Here is a 20,848-nt window from a genome sequence, read left to right as displayed (position 1 = left end):
TAGATTTGCACTAGCTAGAAGTGATACATGACTGTCTAGTTGTTTGACAGCCAAACTTGCCCTTAATATCAAGAGAGCCGTAGTGTTTCTTGCCTAATTTTTATTTCAGTATAGTTTCTTAAACTGCCATGATAATTGGAAACTTCCATGCTCAGTTTAGAGGTTAGTGTTTTTAAGTTAATTGCAAACATTGTATAATTAATTCCCTGTAATACTTTTAAATGAGACATTTGAGATTACTGTTCACATCTCCAAATATTGTAGCTTTGTAATGTATCTACCTACCCCTCCCCTGTGAAGGACACATTCCAGGACAGGTTTGTGGTCTAATTTTTGCTTTGAACGTGAAAGCCTTCGACCTCGTCTTTTTAACCATCTGTGACCCGCCTCAGTGTGGGCTTTATTTAGAGGGGCACCTGCTGCTGTATTGCCCCTTTCTTTAAGTAGTTTCATTGATCTCCTTATTTAGCTGAGTTCAGTTTCTAAACGTTCATAAACAGGTTCTAAGTCCTGCTGTTCTCTTGTGTGGGTGTTTACGGAGACCAATATTTGAGGGTCTGCCATGGCCGCAAGCGACACCAACATCTTAAGCTTGCCTTCAAAGTTAAAATTTGCTGTTGTAAATAAATCCTACTTGCTGGTGCCATTTACGTTCTTAAAGCTTGCATAATGGGTGCATGCTACAAAGACTCCTCTTGTGCATAGAGTGTTGCCTGAAAATGAGTTATTGTGCACCAGCCTTCGTTTGTTCCTTGCAGAGCGTTTATTACCTACTGTAACTAAGGAACGATTGTTATTCTTCTCAAATAAGGAAAGGCAAATCTATCTCGAGTATGGGATTTTCTCATATTCTTAATGCAAGGATGTATTTTCCGGTTAATGCCGGTTAAATATAGCCGTACTTTTCGGAGGAACATCTGTCATTTGGAAACATGTTATGCTTGTAGAGTAACTGCTATTGAATGCATATAGTGGTTCAAGCTGCCCTGCAATGTTACCTGGCAATTTGTGATTTTAGTGAGGATCCTATTTTAAGATCTGGCCTATTGTGTATCTTGTACCGGTTGACATGCTAAAAATACTGGCTCAGTTAGCGCTAATAGTGGTTTAGGTGATGAAGCATATCCATTTCGTTGTGCTTCCGTGTTTTACTTTTCAACCAGTAGATGAATAGACTGGTGCTCCCACAGAGGTCATCCTCCATTCCTCACATTACAGGATCGGATGACTCATCCTGTATGAGGAGGATACTTCAGAAAAGCTGCATTTATTGTAAGAAGCTTCTCTTAATGTATCAAGGGGTTGATTTCAGGATAAATGTTAAGACGTTTGTCTTAATGCTCCCCACAATTACTTCAACAAGAGCAGCAGACAGTCCCATAGTTGCCTGCTGTGGGCACCACCAAGCAGCTCATTTCCTCCTCCTCCAGTTGTTTGCGACCAGCTTGTGATTACCTCAGCCCCACGTGTTTTGGAGTTTGTTCAAAATGGTCGTGCCCTCCCTTTTCTAGTTATCCCCTTCCTATTGCTCCTGTTTTTTTTCCTGTCTTTGGCATATCATTTTACCATCCTTTCCAAGGAGGTCCACACCCTGCTGACCAAGAGAGGACTAGAGTCCCTGAGGCAGAGAAAGGCACAGGGTGCTGCTCCAGCATTTCTTGGACAAAGAAGACGACCGGCTGAGACGTATCCTAGAACTTCGGTTCTAGAACGGCGTCCTCTGGAAGGACCGATTCAGTATGCTGACCATAGCCTACGAACTGTCATTTAGGATATAATCTGTCTTTCAAGCCCAATCTTGTGTTCCAACCCAGATGTTTCTGAGACTTCTTGTCCATACTGCTGGTCCCCCAGGCTCGCTAATGGATGAGAGCACTGCAGTGGAGTCTCACCTTCAGAGAGCAGCTCTGGGGCTGTTCCTGAGTTAGCATACATGCACATTTCAGGCCTGACAGCCAGAGGCCTTAGATAGCAGGTGCCAAACTGAAGCGCAGCAGACTGTTTTCCCATCACCCATCTTGACCTCGCAATGGTCATATGCACTTGATCCTCGCAGTAGTGAAGCAGTGATCCAAGACTTTTTTATGGTAAGTGAAGAGTTAGAGACTCTGAACTCAGAGGAACGTAATGGGGAGTAACTATTCTGGTTGTCTAGACAGTAGTTTATAACTAAAGAAATTCAAATAACTGCTAAACACAGCACCTATATATCTGAAACTGCCAGTATGTTACAAGACGAAGGCAGGCTCTTTAGTTGTGTAAGCAACAAACTCTAATGTTCCCACTGCTGAGTAGGTTTGTGATGGAGTGGCTGTCTGTGAGCAGCACAATAATATTGCCCTGAGTTGCCTAAGCTGCTCCTGGCACGAAGAGCCTCGCCTGCTCATGCATGCGCTCCCCAGCTGGTGATGGGGCTGATGGATACCCTGGATGCAGGGAAGCAGTTGCTGCAGCGATCAAGCTGCTTGCGCCTCCAGTGCAGTTTTCTGCGTGGTTTTGCGGTCTCGGTATATTTAAGACCAATGCCTCTTGCTGAACCCAATGCTTCACACAGTAGTTCACTATCCAACACCTGCATTGCAGTCAGATTTCCAACAGTGACAATGGGCTCAATTACTACAGTGGGAATCCTCGGAAGGTGGGACTAAACCTGATGCATGTTGACGCGTGGAAAACCCCTGAATTCTTTGACCCCCAAAAAGAGACTGTCTATACCATGCCCACGGGTGGTTGGGTCCGGTACTGTGTTCATCCTTAATTCCATGAGACAATGTACCCCCAGACAAGGTACCCCGCAACATATCAAAACTACAGTTAAGTAACGACGGCCTCAGTAAGTGAATCAGAAAATGTAGGATTTATTGCAAAAATTGAAAAGATACAATTCAGGAATTGTAAAGTGCAGATATGTATTTGCCATGTAGGCTCTCGGTAATAGATCAGTACAGAATTGTAAAGGGAATAAAAATATTCCAAGTCCTAAATGAGCTGCAAAATTAGTAAGATATCTGATAGCATCACTAGTAGCACTGGAAGGTCCTGGCTCACCCCCAAATCTGAGGGTTTACATCGGAAATCTTTTTGTCGTAATATATTGAAAGTCCTGGTGTGAACTAAAACAGTAGAAGTTTGACAAATCAGCACTGCGGTATTAAATGTCATACTTATTTATTTATTTATTCAAAGTTTTATATAGCGCGAACAAGATCCTTACAGATATCAGAGCGCTTCACAAAGACAGGGCAGGGGCAGTAGGAGTGAACAGAGATAGTGGGAGCAGTATAATAGTCACTAGCATAGTAGGATAATAATAACATACATAAGACATATCAATATACAATCAGGTAAACAAGTAATATAAGACGGCACAAGTCATTGATCCCACAACAGAGGTGTTCAGGTACACCTTGGGTGTGTGGATGGCTGATACCAATGTCCTAGTATAGAGAGAACAGTGAGTGAGGGCATCGGGAGAGTGACTGAGTAAGCCAAAGTGTATCCTATATTGGTCGGTAGTGTTCCCACCAGGTAGAAGTATAGTGCCAAAGGACAGGGTGAGCAGTGATACAAAGCAATGCAGAGTCTCTGATCCGGCCCCTAAAAGGTTCAGGAGATCTTGGCCAGAAGGATGGCTTTCACCTCTTTCTTGAAGAGTGTAGTGGATGAGAAGCCTGGTTTCAGGAGGGAGCGCATTCCAGATCCTGGGTGCCATTCCTGAGAAGGAGCGCTTGTATGTTTTCTCTTTCCGGAATCTACGAGGTTTCAGGAGTAGATTTTTTGCACTTCTATTGGATCTCGAACCTCCTGATATAGATAGCTTTTGAGCGAGGTAGTTGGGTGCATTGTGGTGCACGGCCGCGTGTCATAACTGCAATTTTTAGCTGTATTCTAGCTTCAAAAGGCAGCCATTTTAGAGACTTTAAGTCTGGGGAAATATGCGAATGTTTTCTTGAGCCAGTAATGAGTCTCGCGGCAGCGTTCAGGGAGGCTCTTAAGGGTGCTGTTGTGGATAGCGGGAGTCCGCTGAGGGCCACAATTCCATAGTCTATTCGAGGGATGACTAAAGCTTGTACAGCAGTTCGGAAGTCTTCGGCAGGGAGGAAGGGTTTAATTTTCCTCAGTGTGTTGATTTGGAAATTAGCTCCTTTCGTGGCTTTGCTAACGTGCTGCTGCATGTTGAGCTTGGCATCGAGTGTGATGCCTAGGGATTTTGCAGAGTCCACGATGGTAGGATGGACATTGAGTGCTGTTAGGTGATTGAGCCATGTTTGGGTGGTGGAAATTTTCGCCGGGGGTGAGATGAGTAGGAGCTCAGTTTTCAGAGCATTTAGTTTGAGGTGATTATCGGCCAGCCAAGATTGAGTGTTGATAAGCGTGGAGTTCAGATGTTTGATATCTTCCGGGGATTGTAGCTTTAGGTAAAGTTGTGTGTCGTCAGCGTACATATGGAATTGGATATTGGAGGCTTGGAGCAGGGTGGCGAGCGGTTCCATGACGAGGTTGAACAGTGTGGGGGAGAGGGAGGATCCTTGTGGAACACCTAGGTCTGCAGGCACGGGTGTAGATAGCACATTGTTGATCTTGAACTTCTGAGACCGGTTGTGAAGGAAGGACGAAAACCATTTGAGAACAGTTCCCGATAGACCCATTCGAGTGCTTAGCAGCTCCAACAAGTTCTCATGTTTGACCGTGTCAAATGCTGAGGAGAGGTCAAGAAGGATGAGGAGGCAGGACTCATTGCGATCAAGAAATTGGAGGGCGTCATCAATTATGTGTGTCATAGCTGTTTCTGTGCTATGTTTCGCTCGGAAGCCTGATTGATGAGGGTTGAGGAGGTCAAATTGATCGATGTGTTTTGTTAGTTGGAGTTGGACGCATTTCTCCAGCAGTTTGGCCAGGGTGGGGATATTGGTGATGGGCCGGTAATTGTTTAGGTCAGACGGATCAGCTGTAGGTTTCTTGAGTATAGGCGTGACTTGCCCCACCTTGAGGGAGTCTGGAATGAGGCCTTGTTGTAGGGAGCTGTTGATGATTTTGGTCCAGAGAGGGAGGAGCAAAGGGATGAAGTCTTTTACAGCATTAGCAGGTAGAGAGTCTGTGAGGTGATTAGAGGGCTTCAAGGTGCAGAGCAGTTTGTGTATTGCTTCTTCCGAGTAGGTATCGAAGTACAGCCAGGATGCCTTGTTTTTAGGTTGAGTGTTAGACATTCTGATGTGGTTGGGGAATCGGTTTACATCCATGATGAGGTCATTTCTTATGTTGTCAGTCTTTAGCTTGAAGAAAGCAGAGAAGGCTTCACAGGTTGGGGTGTCGCTAGTTGTACTGTTTGATTGTAAGGGTTGTGTCTTTGTTTGGGTCTTGATTAGTTCGAATAGCTTTCTTGGCCTGTTTTTTGCTTGGTCCAACTGGCGGCTAAAGAAGTTCGACTTTGTGCGCTTTATTTTCCTGAAGTAGGCATTTCTCTTGTTCTTGAGCCTTTTGAGGTGCAGTGCTGAAGGGTCCGATCTCAATGTGCACTCTGCCATTCGCATAGTACGCCTGTCGTCATTGAGTCTATCATCATACCAGGGGTTAGAAATTTTGGTGGCGACTCTTCAGTTGCAGTGGGGAGACTTCATTGACTATTGTATTCATAGAGTCAAGGTAGTGGTCGGTCAGTGATTGAACATCCGAGGTATCTGAAGGGGGAAGGAGGCTATTGCCGATGTGGGGAGGCAGGGTAGAGGGGTTAAGATTCTTCATGTCCCTTTTCCACGTTTTGGATTTGATTAGTTGAGCCGGGTTAGGTTTAACTTTTTCATTGATAAAGAAGGTGATAATGTGGTGATCTGACCAGTCGCAGCGTTGTATCGCCTCCAGTTGTGTAGAATTCTCTTTGGCAATGATGAGATCGAGTATCGAGCCTTTGTCGTGTGTTGGTCTATCGCATATTTGGGAGAGATCAAGCGCATTAAGGAAAGCTTTGAGACTATTCACCACTGTGTCTTTCTGATCACTCCAGTGGAGATTGAAGTCACCCAGGTAGACTTGGGTAGTCTGCCGACCGACATTGGCAGTGATCATGTCCATGAGTAGTTGGGTGAATATGAGATTGTCACCAGGCGGGTGATAGATGAGATGTAAAGCACAAACTTGTTTGCCCTCGCTGGAGATGTCGAGGCAGAGGAGTTCACAGGAGGAAAGGGAGGGGGAGTTGACTTTCGTAACGGAGAGGTTGCTCCTAAAAATGAATGCAATTCCCCCGCCCGTCTTGCCAGGAGATCTGTCCAGCCTGATGATGTGATAATTGGGGGGGACTAGTATGTCCATAATCGGGGTAGAGGCTTCAGTAAGCCACGTTTCCGTTAGAATGGCTAGGTCTAGATCCATAGCTGAGACGAGATCAGCGATGTCGGAGGAGTGTCTCTGTGCCGATCTGCAATTGAGTAGGATGCATTTGAGTTTGGGAGAGAGAAGGGTGGTCGAGCTTTCTAGTGTGAGGGGAATTTTTCTGAGGTTGTTAGGGACGGAACCTCTGTTGTTGTGTGTTGGGAGCCTCAAAGGGTTTGTAAGAATTGTGGGTATGGGGATGTGTGTGTTGGACATGTGTTTTACCGGACCTGGGCCATAGGAGCGTAGGAGAGAGCATAGGTCGCGGTCCGACAGTGGGTTGATGACACGACGGGGGCGGTGGGAGTTATTGCGAACAGGGTTAGTCGGCCAGCGCGGGTGTCGTTGGCGGCGAGGGTATGTAGGGAGGGTGCGTCGTTTGTAGGGTGGAGGAAGGGTGTGAGGTAGACTGGGCTGTGAGGAGAGAAGGTCTTTGATTGCGTGGACATCTTTTTTGATTTGTAGAATATCCTCTCTGACTTGTTGGAGGGTGGATAAGGTCAGGTCAGGAGGTGTATTGGGGATGGTGTTGGTGGTGAGAGCCAGTGGTGAATGGTTGAATAGTGAGCTGGAAAGCGGGCAGAGTATCGAGGGGGGGATATACTAGCGTTGTTGGAATGTTCTGTGGAGCTAATAGGTGGGATGACATTCAAAGTGTGGGCGTGTTTGTGGGCGAGGGGTGTGGGTGAAGTAGGGGAGGGCGGAGGGTGGGAGGCATAGGTAGTGCCGTCAGTGGGAGACGGTGCCGGAGAGTAGAAGAGAGAGTGAATGTTGAATACAGTGGGGGAGACAGGAGGGTAGTGAGGGCTGAGAGTAGGAGGTGGGAGAGAGGGGGGATGCTACGGTAGGGGAGGCGGTATGTTCTGTGTGTTTTGTTGGGCGGGTGAAAGATTTCTTCGAAAAAAATGTAATTTGGAAATAAGTATGACTTGCATTGAATGTGTGCAGTACAAATAAACAGTGAACGTACAGGGTGAGACAGACATTTTAACAAAATGGTGTCCAGGCCTATTTAGCATAAGCCGCAAAGGCACTTAAACAGGCCGTAGTAAAATTGTTTCAAGGTCAATGGCATCAAACACGTGTATACACATTTATTTGAGTGTAGATCCATATTCTGCACATTAATAATGTTCAGTTTTAATAAATGCACATAAAACTCCACACCTGAACACCAGAATCCCTGTTACTTTGAAACTGCAATAGGGTGGGTCCCAGAATCACAAGTTGGCTAAAAGTTGGAGGGTGGAGGTACACAAGGACCCTGCCAGACGAAGTCTGGTTGTTCTGGGTTCATCATCACAAACATGGGTGCAACAGCTTGGATCAGCTGCTCACATCCAGGGAAAGGAGGGGGCTTACACTATATCTCATCAGCCACATTCACCTTTAAGTGAGGTCTTTACTGTGGAGGTTCGTAGGCTGCCATGGCAATCCTAGCAGAACTCTCGGGAAGTATCCGGGTTAGCTTGATGCTCTCTGCGATCTAAACTAATTACAATAGATCACTAGGGTGTACTTCCCTTATGCTCCCTGGTATCCTGGCTTAAAGTTACTGAGTTTGTGCCCACTACTTGTACGTGACTGTCGGACAAGAATGTGCTTTCTGCATCTTTTATTACGTTTTAATTTGAATGTTTTGGATACCTTCAACAATAATAGCAGGCAAGCAAATGAAAACAGCAGACCAAGCCACTGCATCCATTTAACTGTCGAGCCATGCCCTGCATAATACTTAAACTCCTTCCTACACTTGGAGGCAACACCATCTGTGTAGTAACCATGTGACTAATCAGAAAGTGTTTTCATTGCCCCATGAAACATGTCTGACCCCCTGCCCCCCTTGCTCCTTTTATTCCTTTCAGGAAGGAAATTCACACGCCCTTTACATGATGTTTACTTGACTACTAAGTAGTAGCTGGCACCAAATAACGAATACTTTCTTCATGAACGCCAGACTTTCCTAGGCTTAATTGAATTGTTAATGCCCGCTTGCCTCCTTTGGCTGTCTTTTTGAGATTTCTTTTATCCCCAAACTTCAATTTGTGCGCAGGAGTGCAACACCACGCAATATGGGGCGTCACATCAGTTTCCTAGAGTTCCTGGCCATACAACTTGCTCCCAAAACTTTACTCCCAACTCATTCGGCGGAAAGTGGTTCTAATACAATCCGACAACAAGACTGCAATATATTTCATACAAAAGCAGGGAGGTATTCATTCACTGCAGCTCTCACCTAGCATAAACTATCTGGCACAGGGTTAACCTGATGGCGGAAAAATCAGCCAAAACTTTGCAGATGTACTCAGCAAGATGCATTAACAAGTCCATGATTGAAAACTCCACCCCAAGTTCTTCACACATACTGCCAGTCGTGGGGCACTCCACAAATGGACCTGTTCGCTACAGTAAATAATGCAGAATGATCCAGCCCTGTCCCCAGATTCTCACAGTCCAGAGAGAATGCTCTGTGGATGGATAGGTCAGGAATTTTTACTTATGCTTTGCCACCTCTCCCACTGCTTTCATTTGCCATACGGAAGCTTGGGCAAATGTCGGTCATCCTCATTTTAGAGGCTCCCACCTGGGCCATGCAATCGTTGTTTCACCCTACTATAATCTCCATCAGCCCCCACAAGTTTTCCTCTCATACCAGATTTTTCTCACAAAGAGTCACGGACCGTTCAGACACAGATACAGCACAGCTCAATATTGCGATTTGGCACCTGAGATCCTAGCTTGGACACCTGCACCTACCGCTATAATGCATGTCCATCCTTAAGGAGGCTAGGTATCCTGCAACTCTAGCTTGTTATGCATCAAAGTGGAAAAGAAATGTCCATTACTACATCACAATCTGACCCCTAAAACCTTACAATACAAGAGCAGATTACTTCTCCACCTACAAAAGTTTGGGCTGTCTTACACATCTAATAGTCTTGATCTAACTACATTTGCTTCTTGCATGCAGAACAGACCACATACCTTTCTGTTTAGGATACCAGTGGCTAAAACATTACGGAGGGACTAAATAGGGTAATAGGCTCTCGAGTCACACTCTGCCTCTGTCTAGAGCCTCAATATTATCCTTACCACACACATGGCACACCCATTTGAACCTTTGTACTTGTGTCCCTTTAGATTCCTTTCATTGAAAGTAGCCATTACCTCCCTTAGTGAGCTACACACACTTACCACTCAAGAACCCCTTACATGGGTCCACTAGGATAGTGTGATTCTTAGAACTAACCCTAAATTTCTTCCCAAAGTGGAATCACCTTTCCATCTCAGTAAAACTATTGAAGTGCCAGAAATCTTTCCACAGCCTGATTCTGTGGCTGAAAAGGCACTGTGTAATTTAGATGTTAAAAAGTCACTTTAATTACATAACTAGGACTGATGCAGCACCCTTATAGAAAGACTGTCTCAACAACGCTACCCAACACCATAATTCTCACCATTAATCATAAATCTCTCAAGGCCCATAAACTAACGAGACAATTTTTGGGCAACTGAATCATGTGACCTAATTAATCAGAACCTATTCACAAACTATTTACATATTTATATACATCTGCAGATTATCATCTCTTACCACGGTTTTTACGCAAATAACATTTTAATTAAGTCACTTAGGCAAATGATCAACTGATGGTATCTAGACCATGAATAAACAAGACCAGCTTGTTGTTTCAAAATCTAATTTATTAATTTTATTCTTCAACGAAAATCATCTTCTTTATTAAATCATTATTTTATTAGCAATAAAAGCAGCATTTAACGAGGTAAAGGCATATTAGACTGACATTTTAAGGAATCTTCAATTAGCATGAATTTAAGCAAATAATCAGTTTCCCAAACCCCAAGTTCTATTTTCCCTGACTAAAACTCGCTTCATCTAAAAGAAAAGTCATTAAGGCCTACTATCCTTACATGTGCCTAAGTCCTTCAGCACGTCACGCCCTTCTGGAATCGGAAAGCGAGAAGCGCCCTCCTGTCCATGGGAACAATTTTTATACCTTTCTGACTAGCTAAAGTAACTAATCTTTGCATTCTTTTCTGAGAATCTAAACTTGTCATTGGCTGAGTCCTCCACCATTAGGTCATTCACTCCTGACCAAGTCCGGGCCTCATCATAAGCCCCCTATTCTTAGATTCTCCATCCTTTCGGCTTCCTCGAAAATGTTACATTTGCTCAGGCACAAAACTTTACTTCCTAATCTCGGCAGGCAATTCGAACTTCCTGTCCTTGGCTTTTTCTCCAAGAACGCATTCAACTCGACCAAAACGGCTTCTGCATTAAATGTTGACTGTTCAGCAAAAAGCTGCTCTTTTCTGCGCATGAGTGAAACCTTCACTTTGGTCAAGTTTTCTTATTCTTTCCAGCACTGCCAGCCATTTCTTAGGCCCATTCGAAAACTATTATTTAAACAAACACAATACCCTAATTATTAAAGAATTACAACTTATTCTGTTACCCACCCCCTTTGCTAAATATTAACCAATTAATCAATGTTACCTAGCTGAAGCACATAGTTTACAAACTTAAGCCACATAAAAAGACAAAGACCTAACATAAGCACACAAAAGAAGCACATGCCATTAATAAAACAGCTGCTTTTAATACTGACAAAGACAATAGACAAGGTTAATTTATTATTTTTCACAAACCTGCTGTTTGCTACATAAAGCACATGAATTAGTCCCTTGTGTCGTGTATGCATTTTTAATCTAGGTTGGTTAATATTTCACCACAAATCAGTTAGTACGTTTATTTTATTATGGAAGTTTATTTTCGAGAGTTGGGACAACATTTTATTCTGAACCTCGCTCCATCAGGACTAAACCATTCCGCTAGTCAGGCAAGTTAGTCTCATTTACCAAACCTCTCATGTGACCGGCCATTTCCAAAGCTGTCATTGACAAATGAATTGTCAAATGTACACGAACTTGCTACATCAAGGTAAAAAAAATACCTCATTCTTTCCCCCCCCCCGCCAACTGCCCCCCTCCCCCCACCACCACCTGCCCCCCTCTCCAGGGCACAGTCTACTCATGAAAATGAGACTGCACAGTGGCAGACGCCAAGAAGGAACTAGCATTCATATAGAGGTAGAGGGATGAGTAAGAGTTGGACCTTTCTGAATAAAGTAATCATGAGTGTTCATAAAATCCTTGGCAATATTTGCAGCACTCTTAAGATGCTAAATGATATATGTTCCCATGCTTAAAGAGTATCTTGTGACAGCATCGTCATATCTAAATTAGGCTGCACATACTATCTCACAGGAATATTTTGTCAATTTGTGATAATCTCACTGAACAACGCCTCCTGAAGCTCCCGCCCAGATCCCCAGGTCCGAGGTCGAGCGCCTTAGCCGTTAGGCCAACCCCTTCCCCAATTGATGGACAGAATGCAGAACACTGTCATACATTCACCCCAGTACAGATCTGGGTCTAAAACCATCGTTTTTTTGCTCACCATTCCATTCCAGTTTGAACCCAGCCATCTCAGTCTTGTTCTATGGTTGTTTCTGGTCAAGTGAGGACGTGGCTTGGCAGTTCGGGCTGGACTGTTCCCACAAGGAAAAGGGTCAAGACTGATTTGCAAATGGCTGGGTCCAAACTGGGGTGGTGTGGTGAGCAAAAGAATGACGGATTAAACCCAGATCCTTGTGACAGGAGGTGAAATGTTTGCATTGTCCAGCATTCTATCCATCAATATTTTCTTTTTCAGTAAGCACAATGGCATCATTCTTTCCTTACATACCCTTAACAAGTCTTCACTTAGACATTCACTAATGGGAATACCGCTACCCAGAATAACTATTGCAAAGATGCCAGATATGCTAACAATGCAGCAGTGAAAGGTTTCAGCCAGCAGCATTGCTACTGAGGACATAGAAAATGCTTGCTTGCAGTGAGTGCATGGAGGTGATCAGAAGTAAGAAGGCTAACTACTTGCAAGTGCTACACTGCAAAATTGGCTTTATGTGTGGCACTATCAAGCAAATTCAGGAATGGTTAACATTTCCAATGTCTTTGAGAAATTCAAAGCTTTCATATGCTTCTCCAGGAGACCACCTGTCTGTTATTGTAGCGCACACTATGGGCACTACAGGTAAGAATCCTTTTGCCGTGCTGAAAATGTAAGTATAGATACCACCCGCTCTCCTCCCTACTCCCCCCACCCCTCCCCCCTGACACTCACCCAGTCTATTTTATTACAAGCTGAAAACTCAACCTAGTGCTGTTAGGACTGATGAGGCAGCCCTTTGACCAAATCTCTCATTTAAGACTGTATTCCTCACAGTAACCCTATCTATTCAAGAACCATTTCTCCAAATACTCTAGGACAACGTGTCTCCAAATACTCTAGGTCAAAGTGATAAAGCGAACCAATCATCATTTGCTCCAAAGCTGCTCATGTCACTAAGTTTGTTGATCTACCTACATTCTTTCAACAGTAAAAGAGACCGGCCAAAAGAGTGCTTCAAACATTAATGCATGGGAGCAATAATAATCTACATACAAAATACTAAACCAGTAAGAAAACAGATCAGTTCTTTGTTGCACACTTTAAACATGGCAAACAATCCCCATTTCTTAGGGATCCATAGCGAGACGAATAGTACAGTCCGTACAGCTGTGCTATACTGTAGAAGGAAGGCCAAGGGCAATTTATACGAGGAAAAAGGGGCTACACTAGCATGCATTACTAATGCATATTTAACCCCTCCCATGATGGTGACGAACTCCAGCAGTCACGCCCCGCGGTGGGCGTGTGCGGATGACGGCTGGGGTTCATCACGGCCCCGCCCTGTTCTTTTGTTTACCGCACAGCGGAAAAATCGCGGCCGCAGCGAAGGGGTTAAAGAATACGTGTATGGCAACAACATAGGCAACTGAACATACCTTCACCAAACACTATATGTATGTACACTCTAAGAGTCCCAGGTGGAGTGGATGTGCTAAAACATGTACAGCTACCTGCATTTCGCCCTCCTGCGCCACCTAAAATTGAGATGTAATCTATGCAGAGCAAATCAATCCATAAGAGATTCATGTTGCAAATGAAACAGTTTACATACCTGTAACAATAGTATGGCCTTTGAAGCTCAACTAGATTGACTTGTGCCCCTCCCAATTTCCTAAGGAAGGTGGCGGAGTTGATGTAAAGAGGCTAACAACATTAAGGGGCATACAAATAATCTGAAGAGGGTGTCTACATACTCTGTGATTGAGGGCTTACCCCAGATTTAACAGTGAGTCAGGAAGACTTCTTGTATGTTTGATATCTGAAAGAAAGTGGTTTTAGAGACCATTGTTTCTGGGCTCAACCACTAGCTGCAATAATGCACAGCATGTGAATCCAGAATTCTTCTGTAGTGTAGTTCCTATTTTCCCAATAGGCTCTGCGCATTGGAATAATACCTACAGCAGTAAAGGCCTAGGCCAGACGTTAACTAGGTCTACTACTGTCGATACTAGACTTAATTTTTGGGTTTGCCAGCTAAGCTCAGAGTTCGCTAGAAACTTTCTCGAATGTTCAAGGAAGGAATTAACTCCCCTGATTAGACAAGAAGGGATTTAGTTTCTGACAACCATAGAACATGACAACTTTGCTCTCCCCTAATCAAGAGTCAATCTCGAGAGTCGTGTGAGCACAAGGCAATTATTTTACTCAGTCAGTACGTGCATTCTTAGTCTCATCAGAATGTAGAGAAAAGGGAAAGAGACGGGCGTGTTCAATAAAAAGATGTTATTTATTGATCAGTCTCTTTTCTCGTACAAGAGAAATGGATCGATATTATTGCGATACTTATAGTTAAGTAAAGTGCATACATTAAAAGCAATAGTATAAAATAATACTGTAAAAACATTGATATGGTTTCTGAGCCATATGATGTTTAAAATGATTAAAATATATTTACATACACATATACATTTGACTAAACGTACTCAACTGGTGTTTCTAAATACGCCTACCCCGTGTACCTGACCTAAGTCTAAATGCGTGGGCGGGAATAGAAAGTTACAGTTTAAGTTAAGTTTGTTTTTGCCAAGTGAATAACTAAAGAATTCTCTGTGAGGGGTTATTCAGTTCTGTACCTGGAAGTTAGGATGAATGAGGAATGGTATCTCTTTCTCTGCTCTCGATATTCCAGGCTGCCTGCGAGGGCTGCCCAGAAACGCCGGTGCTGGGTCTCTCGGCTTGAGATAGCAGCGCGTCTCTCAGCGCGTCAGGAAGGCGGGGCTGCGCCAGCGGGGTCTGCTTCTGCTCTCGGCTTCGGCAAGTATGGCTGCTCCGTCTTGTCACCACTCGTGTGTTTGCATAGGGCAAGATCGGCAATATTTATACCTTAAAGGTGCCGAGATTGACGTAAGGATGGACATAGATACGTCAAAGATGTCATACGACTTGCTCGTTAGCACATTCTTTACTAAAGTTCTCTGTGAAATCAAAACAATGGCCGCACGGATTTTCCAGGTTGTCATAGGTTTGATTTGTTATGAGAACGTCGTATGCCTTATCAGGGGCTGGAGGAATGTCGCTTGTCTAATTAGATCTCAAGCGTTATTACTTAATCAGATAACACGTTCCTGTGCCGTAGTGTGACTGCGTCAGATAACGGTATCTGCATCATGGGGGCTGTGATTGCCTCATGGGCTGACTGTTAGTTAACTTGATAGTTAGTTTAACCAGAATAGGGTCAGGAATAGGGGGATCGATTCAGAACCTATAGGAATACATGACACTTCAAGCTCAAATTTTTAAGGGAAAGTAATTGGTTTCTAATTTATCACAAATGTTTTATTTGCAAGTCTTGTTTAAAGGGCATCTGACAGTGCTGGTTATCTTATTGACCAAGTAGGGGGCCAGGCATGCTTCAGAACTAGCTGTGTGGTGTCTGATACAATGAGGTCTTCATTGGAATGATTATTTGTTCCTACTTCAGTCTTTATGGAAAAGTGTTGTGGGTACTGACCACATGAGGTGTGTCGGTTGAAAGACAAGCTTTGCGAGATTCCTGTTACATCAAGCTTGTGTGGGCGACAATTAGTGTTTGGAGAATCAGAGTTCAATTTGAACAACATTGTAAAAATGTTCTGAATAACTTTAATTTGATTTGTTTTCTTTAAAGTAAATACTTTACTACTTTTTGTAGCATGCTAATGAAGACGTAGAAAGAATGCTGCTAGGAAACAAGTGTGACATGGAGGACAAGCGAATTGTACCAAAAGCAAAGGGAGAGCAGGTGAGGCATAGTCTTTATCTTTTCAGTAAACTTTGCATGGTAAATTGCACAGCACTCCCCTTACATTTGTGATGAGTCTAATGCATTCATTTCGCTACTGTATTGTGTGACCACTATTCGAAACATTAACTGTCAACACAAGCGTTTTCTGATGCTGATTAGCCAGTGATTCCCCAGTCTTTTTGCTGTGCCAGGATATTCACCAAGTACCCTTGACTCGTTGAAATCTCCTGCTTTTGACAAGTTGTGCCTTGCTTCTCACATGTAATGCATATAATATCACTTCAGCTTCATGTCGGTGTCTAGCATGGGATCTCTTCTTATGTTTTGGTGGAGTGATATGTTTCAACATTGTAGTCGAACTTTTGTTAATCTGTGTTTGAGATGTTTTCTATTTTTACCACCTCATACACCAGAGTTGTGAAATGACAGATGATTCTCTTTGCAATGTAGATAAAGAAGGCTGCCAATGGAATAAACCAAGTAAAGACCATTGTTCACCTTCACACCAATTCATATGATAGACTTGCAAATATTTACTGTCAATTGAGCATAGTTCTTAGATGGCTTTGCCAGGCAGCAAGGCCGGCAACACTCATTCGCCCAGAGATCCTAACACCCCAGACGAAAACTTTGCAACCCTGGGTCTTTACAGATAAAAGTGACAGTAACTGTACCCTAGGTGTACGTAAGGCACCTCCGATGTCATCCGAAACAGTTTTGCCCTGTGCTGCAGGGCGTGATATTGCTGTTTGGGCCTCCGTAAATGCAACATGACTCCCAGACTTCTCCCATGTGGCATCCCCCAGGGATCTGCACCATCTCCCACTCTATCAATCTGTATGTGACACCGCTGGCAAAACTACTAAAACATCAAGGCCTACAACTGGTGTCATATGCAGATGATACTCAGTTAGTGGTGTCACTTACCCAGAGTGTAGAAATTACTGCTGAGCGTTTCAGGAACTGCCTCATAACTGTTAGGATTCATAAAGGGGGTGGTGATGGACAGAGTATCTGAATTAAGCAGAACACTCCTACCCAGTCAAAAGATCAGGGCTTGATCCATCACCGTTTTTTAGCTCACTGCACCATCCCAGCTCAGAACCTGGCTACATGCAAATTAGTCTGACCCTGGCCCAGTGCATCATGGGAACAGGGCAGACCAAACTACCAAGCCAATACTTTACTGCACCATCAGGATTCAAGCAAGCCGGGCCGAAGACGGCTGTAATGCCAGAAACCGGTCCCCGGAAGCTTGTTTCCTTCCCAGTGTAAGAATTGGCTTTTGTAGTTTGGTTTGCCCTGTTCCCATCATGCACTGGGACAGGAACATACTAATTTGCATACAGCCAGGTTCTGAAACTGGGATGGTGCAATGAGCTAAAAAACGGTGTTGGATCTAGCCCTGATCTCTTGACTGGGTGAGAGTATTCTGCTTAATTCAGAGACTCTGTCCCTCACCACCCCTTGTTGTAAATAATTTTGTCCACCCTAAGCGTGGAAGGGTATACTCAGACATGAGTCCCTTGCTCATTGCACCATCAGGATTCAAGCAAGCCGGGCCGAAGACGGCTGTAATGCCAGAAACCGGTCCCCGGAAGCTTGTTTCCTTCCCAGTGTAAGAATTGGCTTTTGTAGTTTGGTTTGCCCTGTTCCCATCATGCACTGGGACAGGAACATACTAATTTGCATACAGCCAGGTTCTGAAACTGGGATGGTGCAATGAGCTAAAAAACGGTGTTGGATCTAGCCCTAATCTCTTGACTGGGTGAGAGTATTCTGCTTAATTCAGAGACTCTGTCCCTCACCACCCCTTGTTGTAAATAATCATAACTGTTAGGAGCTGAATGAATAATTTTCTAAAGCTCAACACTGAGAAAACGGAGGTGCTAGAATTTGGCCAAAAGCCTTCCATCTGGAATCCGTTATGGTGGTCTCCTGAAGCTGGTATCTGTCCTGTCCCGGTGCAAAAGGTCAAGAACTTAGGCTTCATGATTGACAAAGATCAAACACTCACTTCTCAAGTCAATCAAGTAACCTCGGCCTGTTTCTTTATGATAAAGGTCCTTCGAAAAATACTACCTTATATACCTTTCTCATTAAGGAAGACTGTAGTTGGAGCCTTAGTCTTGTCACGCATTGATTATTGTAATGCTATGCACATGAAAATTGGAGAAAGACCGCTTTCTAAGCTCCAGTCACTGCAGAATGCTGCGGTGAGATTGTTGTTGCATCTCCCGAAATACCATCCGACGTCTAATGGTATGAGACAGCCACATTGGCTTCCTATTCGGAGGGTGCAGTTCAAGGCCTTATGCCTAGTGTATAAAGCAGTAAATGGAGAAGGTGCAGAGGACATAATCTTTCTCCGCTATGTACCTTCCCGTCTACTGAGATCTGGAAGTTTGGGGCTGATTTATGAACCAAGGATAAAGAGAGCTCGATGGGGTGGCAAGGCGTTTTCCTTTCAGGCGGCAAGGCTCTGGAATTCTCTGCCCACTGAGATACGACTGGAAACAAATGAGTCCGTGTTTAGAAAGGCCGTAAAAACCTGGCTATTCACTAAACCTTAGACTGGAAATGCTCATCTCAAATCTCACACCGTGCCAAGACGCCTCGGCATTAGTGCGCTTAATAAATAATTCAGTCGGTCAGATCACCGTGAGTAAAATAGAGAAGAGGAGGGCGGGGTAACACACCTCTTTCAGCTTTCTGGGCAGAAAACCTTCTCCCAATGAATCAGGTCAGGTCCCCACGCCCAAAAATACAACAAAAAATTATGGGGGTTTGGTTTGATTCAAATCTCTCCTTCAATCATTAGATCAGAGTAGTTGTTGGAAAGTGCTTCGGCATTCTTAAAATGCTAAGGAAATTGATTGATCTTCTGCCAATACCTGCAAGAAAGACCTTTGTACTCGCTCTGGTAACAGCACATTTGGACTACGGGAATGTCCTTTATTTAGGCGCCAACAAAGAAAGCTTGACGAGATTGCAGCTCGTCTGGTTTTAGGGCTTCCCAAGAGATTGTCTGCCTCAAAAGCTCTGGCCAATTTACATTGGGTTCGAGTGGAAAAGTTATTTTTAAGGCAATGTGTTACTGCTATAAAATTTGGTGGAACAAGTGACCCAGCAACCTGAGAGGTCTCATTACACCTTACTGCTCTGCTCGTACTTTGCGAACATGTGGAACCCTGCACGCAAGTGTCCCCAAAGTCTGCAGGACTAGAATGGGTGCTTGCTCAGATACAAAAAAAAATTATCTTCCGCTCTCCCTGAAGGCTTGCTCTACTGAACGAGCCTTCCGCACAGATCTGAAAACATGGCTTTTCAGGTCCCTCTCTTAATCGGTCCACTCTTGCCAAGTTCCGTTCTCCTCCTGTTTGTCTTATTTCGGTGCGGGGACATTTAGTTTGGTGTAACCATGCATTCTACAAATGACGACGATGATGATTTGATGCTAGGGTGGCCTCCCAACCCCCCTTCTTGCGGATGACCTGTGGATGTCCTGAGCCGTGCAATGTTACGTGTCCTACTCTATGAATTCCCCAGTTGACAACAGACTGCAGGCTTTGCTATTCCTTGGCCTGACCCTGGAAGTAGGTGCGCTTGTGCTTCGAGCTGCCCTCGATGAGAGTCCATGTCGCTCCTGTGATCTTGAAGTTGGCACTAGCGTTCTGGGCTCTCAGGCCGGGGCTTGGCAGATTAGATGGGGCTTTGAATCTGCCTGGCCCTGAGAATGGGACAACTGCAGCAGAAGCACCATGAAGAAGTACTTAGGAAATGGTGAAACTGGTGGAATCTGCATGTATGGGGAGTTTGGGTGCCTCCCATCCCCTACATTGTATGCACTTAATGCATCTCAAAGACTTGAAGTCATATTGAAGGGGACACATCTGCTATCATAGGCCGAGCCCATATTTGTCCATACTGGGTGTAGCAAGGTAAGGATAGATCTTAAATTTGCTTTGGGTCACAGTCTGCTCCTTTCTTGAAGGTAGTAATTCATCAATTGTGCGGCGTTTACCCAGAGTGAGTTATGTATGAGTTTGGTAAAGTTAAATTGTGTAACCATTCTAGGTCTCCCTATGTTTTTAGTATCATATATTTGTAGTGCATGTGCTATGTCTGTTCTTCCACTGAGCAATTTAGTATTCCTATTTAATGACGACGAAAGACTTAATAGAGTGTGTGGGCCTTAATTGTTTGGTCAAGAGACTGAAGGCTTTCATTCCTTTTGAAGATACATGCCAGGAAAAGCATTGCTGCAGGAAACTTATCTAATTGATTCTGGAAAAAAGCTAAAATTAAGAAGAAATAGTGGAGTAATGCTCAGTTACATTCCCTGGTTATGGATGGAGGAGGCTCTCGGTCTGGATATTGTACATCCAAATTTCTACCAGACCCTAAAATCTTGAATGGGGTTCACTTCTTTCCCTCTGTTCCACCTTCCTTTTCACTCTGCCCCAGTTTGTGTACATGGTCACCACCTGGTCCCAAAAGATCCCTATTACCTGCTGAGTCCCCAAAATTACATACCAGGTCCTGTCCTCTTCACCCTCTAAATGGAGGCCCTTGGAGCTCTGTTCACAAATCTAAACATCAAGATTTATTAATATGACATTGATGCACAATTTTGCCTCAGTTTTCTCTGTTGTAGAAACCAGCTCCTGAACCACTGCCTGCTTCTCATCCAGGCCTGGATGTCCAGCACTTAACTAAACCAAGGAGTGCTTAACTCTCCCTTTGTACATGTGAACATCAGTGAGTACCAGCGAACTATTGTATAGTTTGCTGTCAGAAATAATCCACCTAGAGTAATAATACACGAAAATCGGGTACAAAGTAATAGAATGTAATGTGGTCCTGATGGAATATGCCTGGTTTGCAGGCAGGCATGTGTTCGGAAATTATACATCGCGTACCTTGTAACATCTCTGTGCCCCGGATCTGTTCATGGGCCCAGACCTGACACGGGCAAATACCTGGCTGAATAGTTTTCACTACCCAGGCGTCATTGCCAAGTGCTTACTTACTCGTGTGAATTCCAAGCAAAGACTGTGCAGCAGTACAGGTTTCAGTGTCCGCTCGTATCCTGATGGTGGAATGAAGTATCTTCTTGCCCTAGTACTGGATGATCTTTTCCATGGTTTGCAAATGTGGGATTTTGTGCATAGCAAATTCGTCTCTGCTCTCGAAAGCTTTGTGTATTGTATTGA

General features: G+C 44.1%; 1 protein-coding gene across 1 annotated transcript in view; it reads left to right on the top strand.

Annotated features, from left to right (window-relative positions):
- RAB10 (RAB10, member RAS oncogene family) overlaps positions 1-20,848 on the top strand; it is a 274,897-nt gene that overhangs the window by 189,056 nt on the left and 64,993 nt on the right. Inside the window, exon 4 of the mRNA XM_078650018.1 lies at positions 15,540-15,629. Coding sequence (XP_078506144.1) covers positions 15,540-15,629 — 90 coding nt within the window. The remainder of the gene's footprint in view (positions 1-15,539; positions 15,630-20,848) is intronic.

The sequence above is a fragment of the Lissotriton helveticus genome, chromosome 6 (assembly GCF_964261635.1).
Source record: "Lissotriton helveticus chromosome 6, aLisHel1.1, whole genome shotgun sequence".
NCBI lineage: Eukaryota > Metazoa > Chordata > Amphibia > Caudata > Salamandridae > Lissotriton > Lissotriton helveticus.
This window is presented reverse-complemented; position numbering and strand designations above follow the sequence as displayed.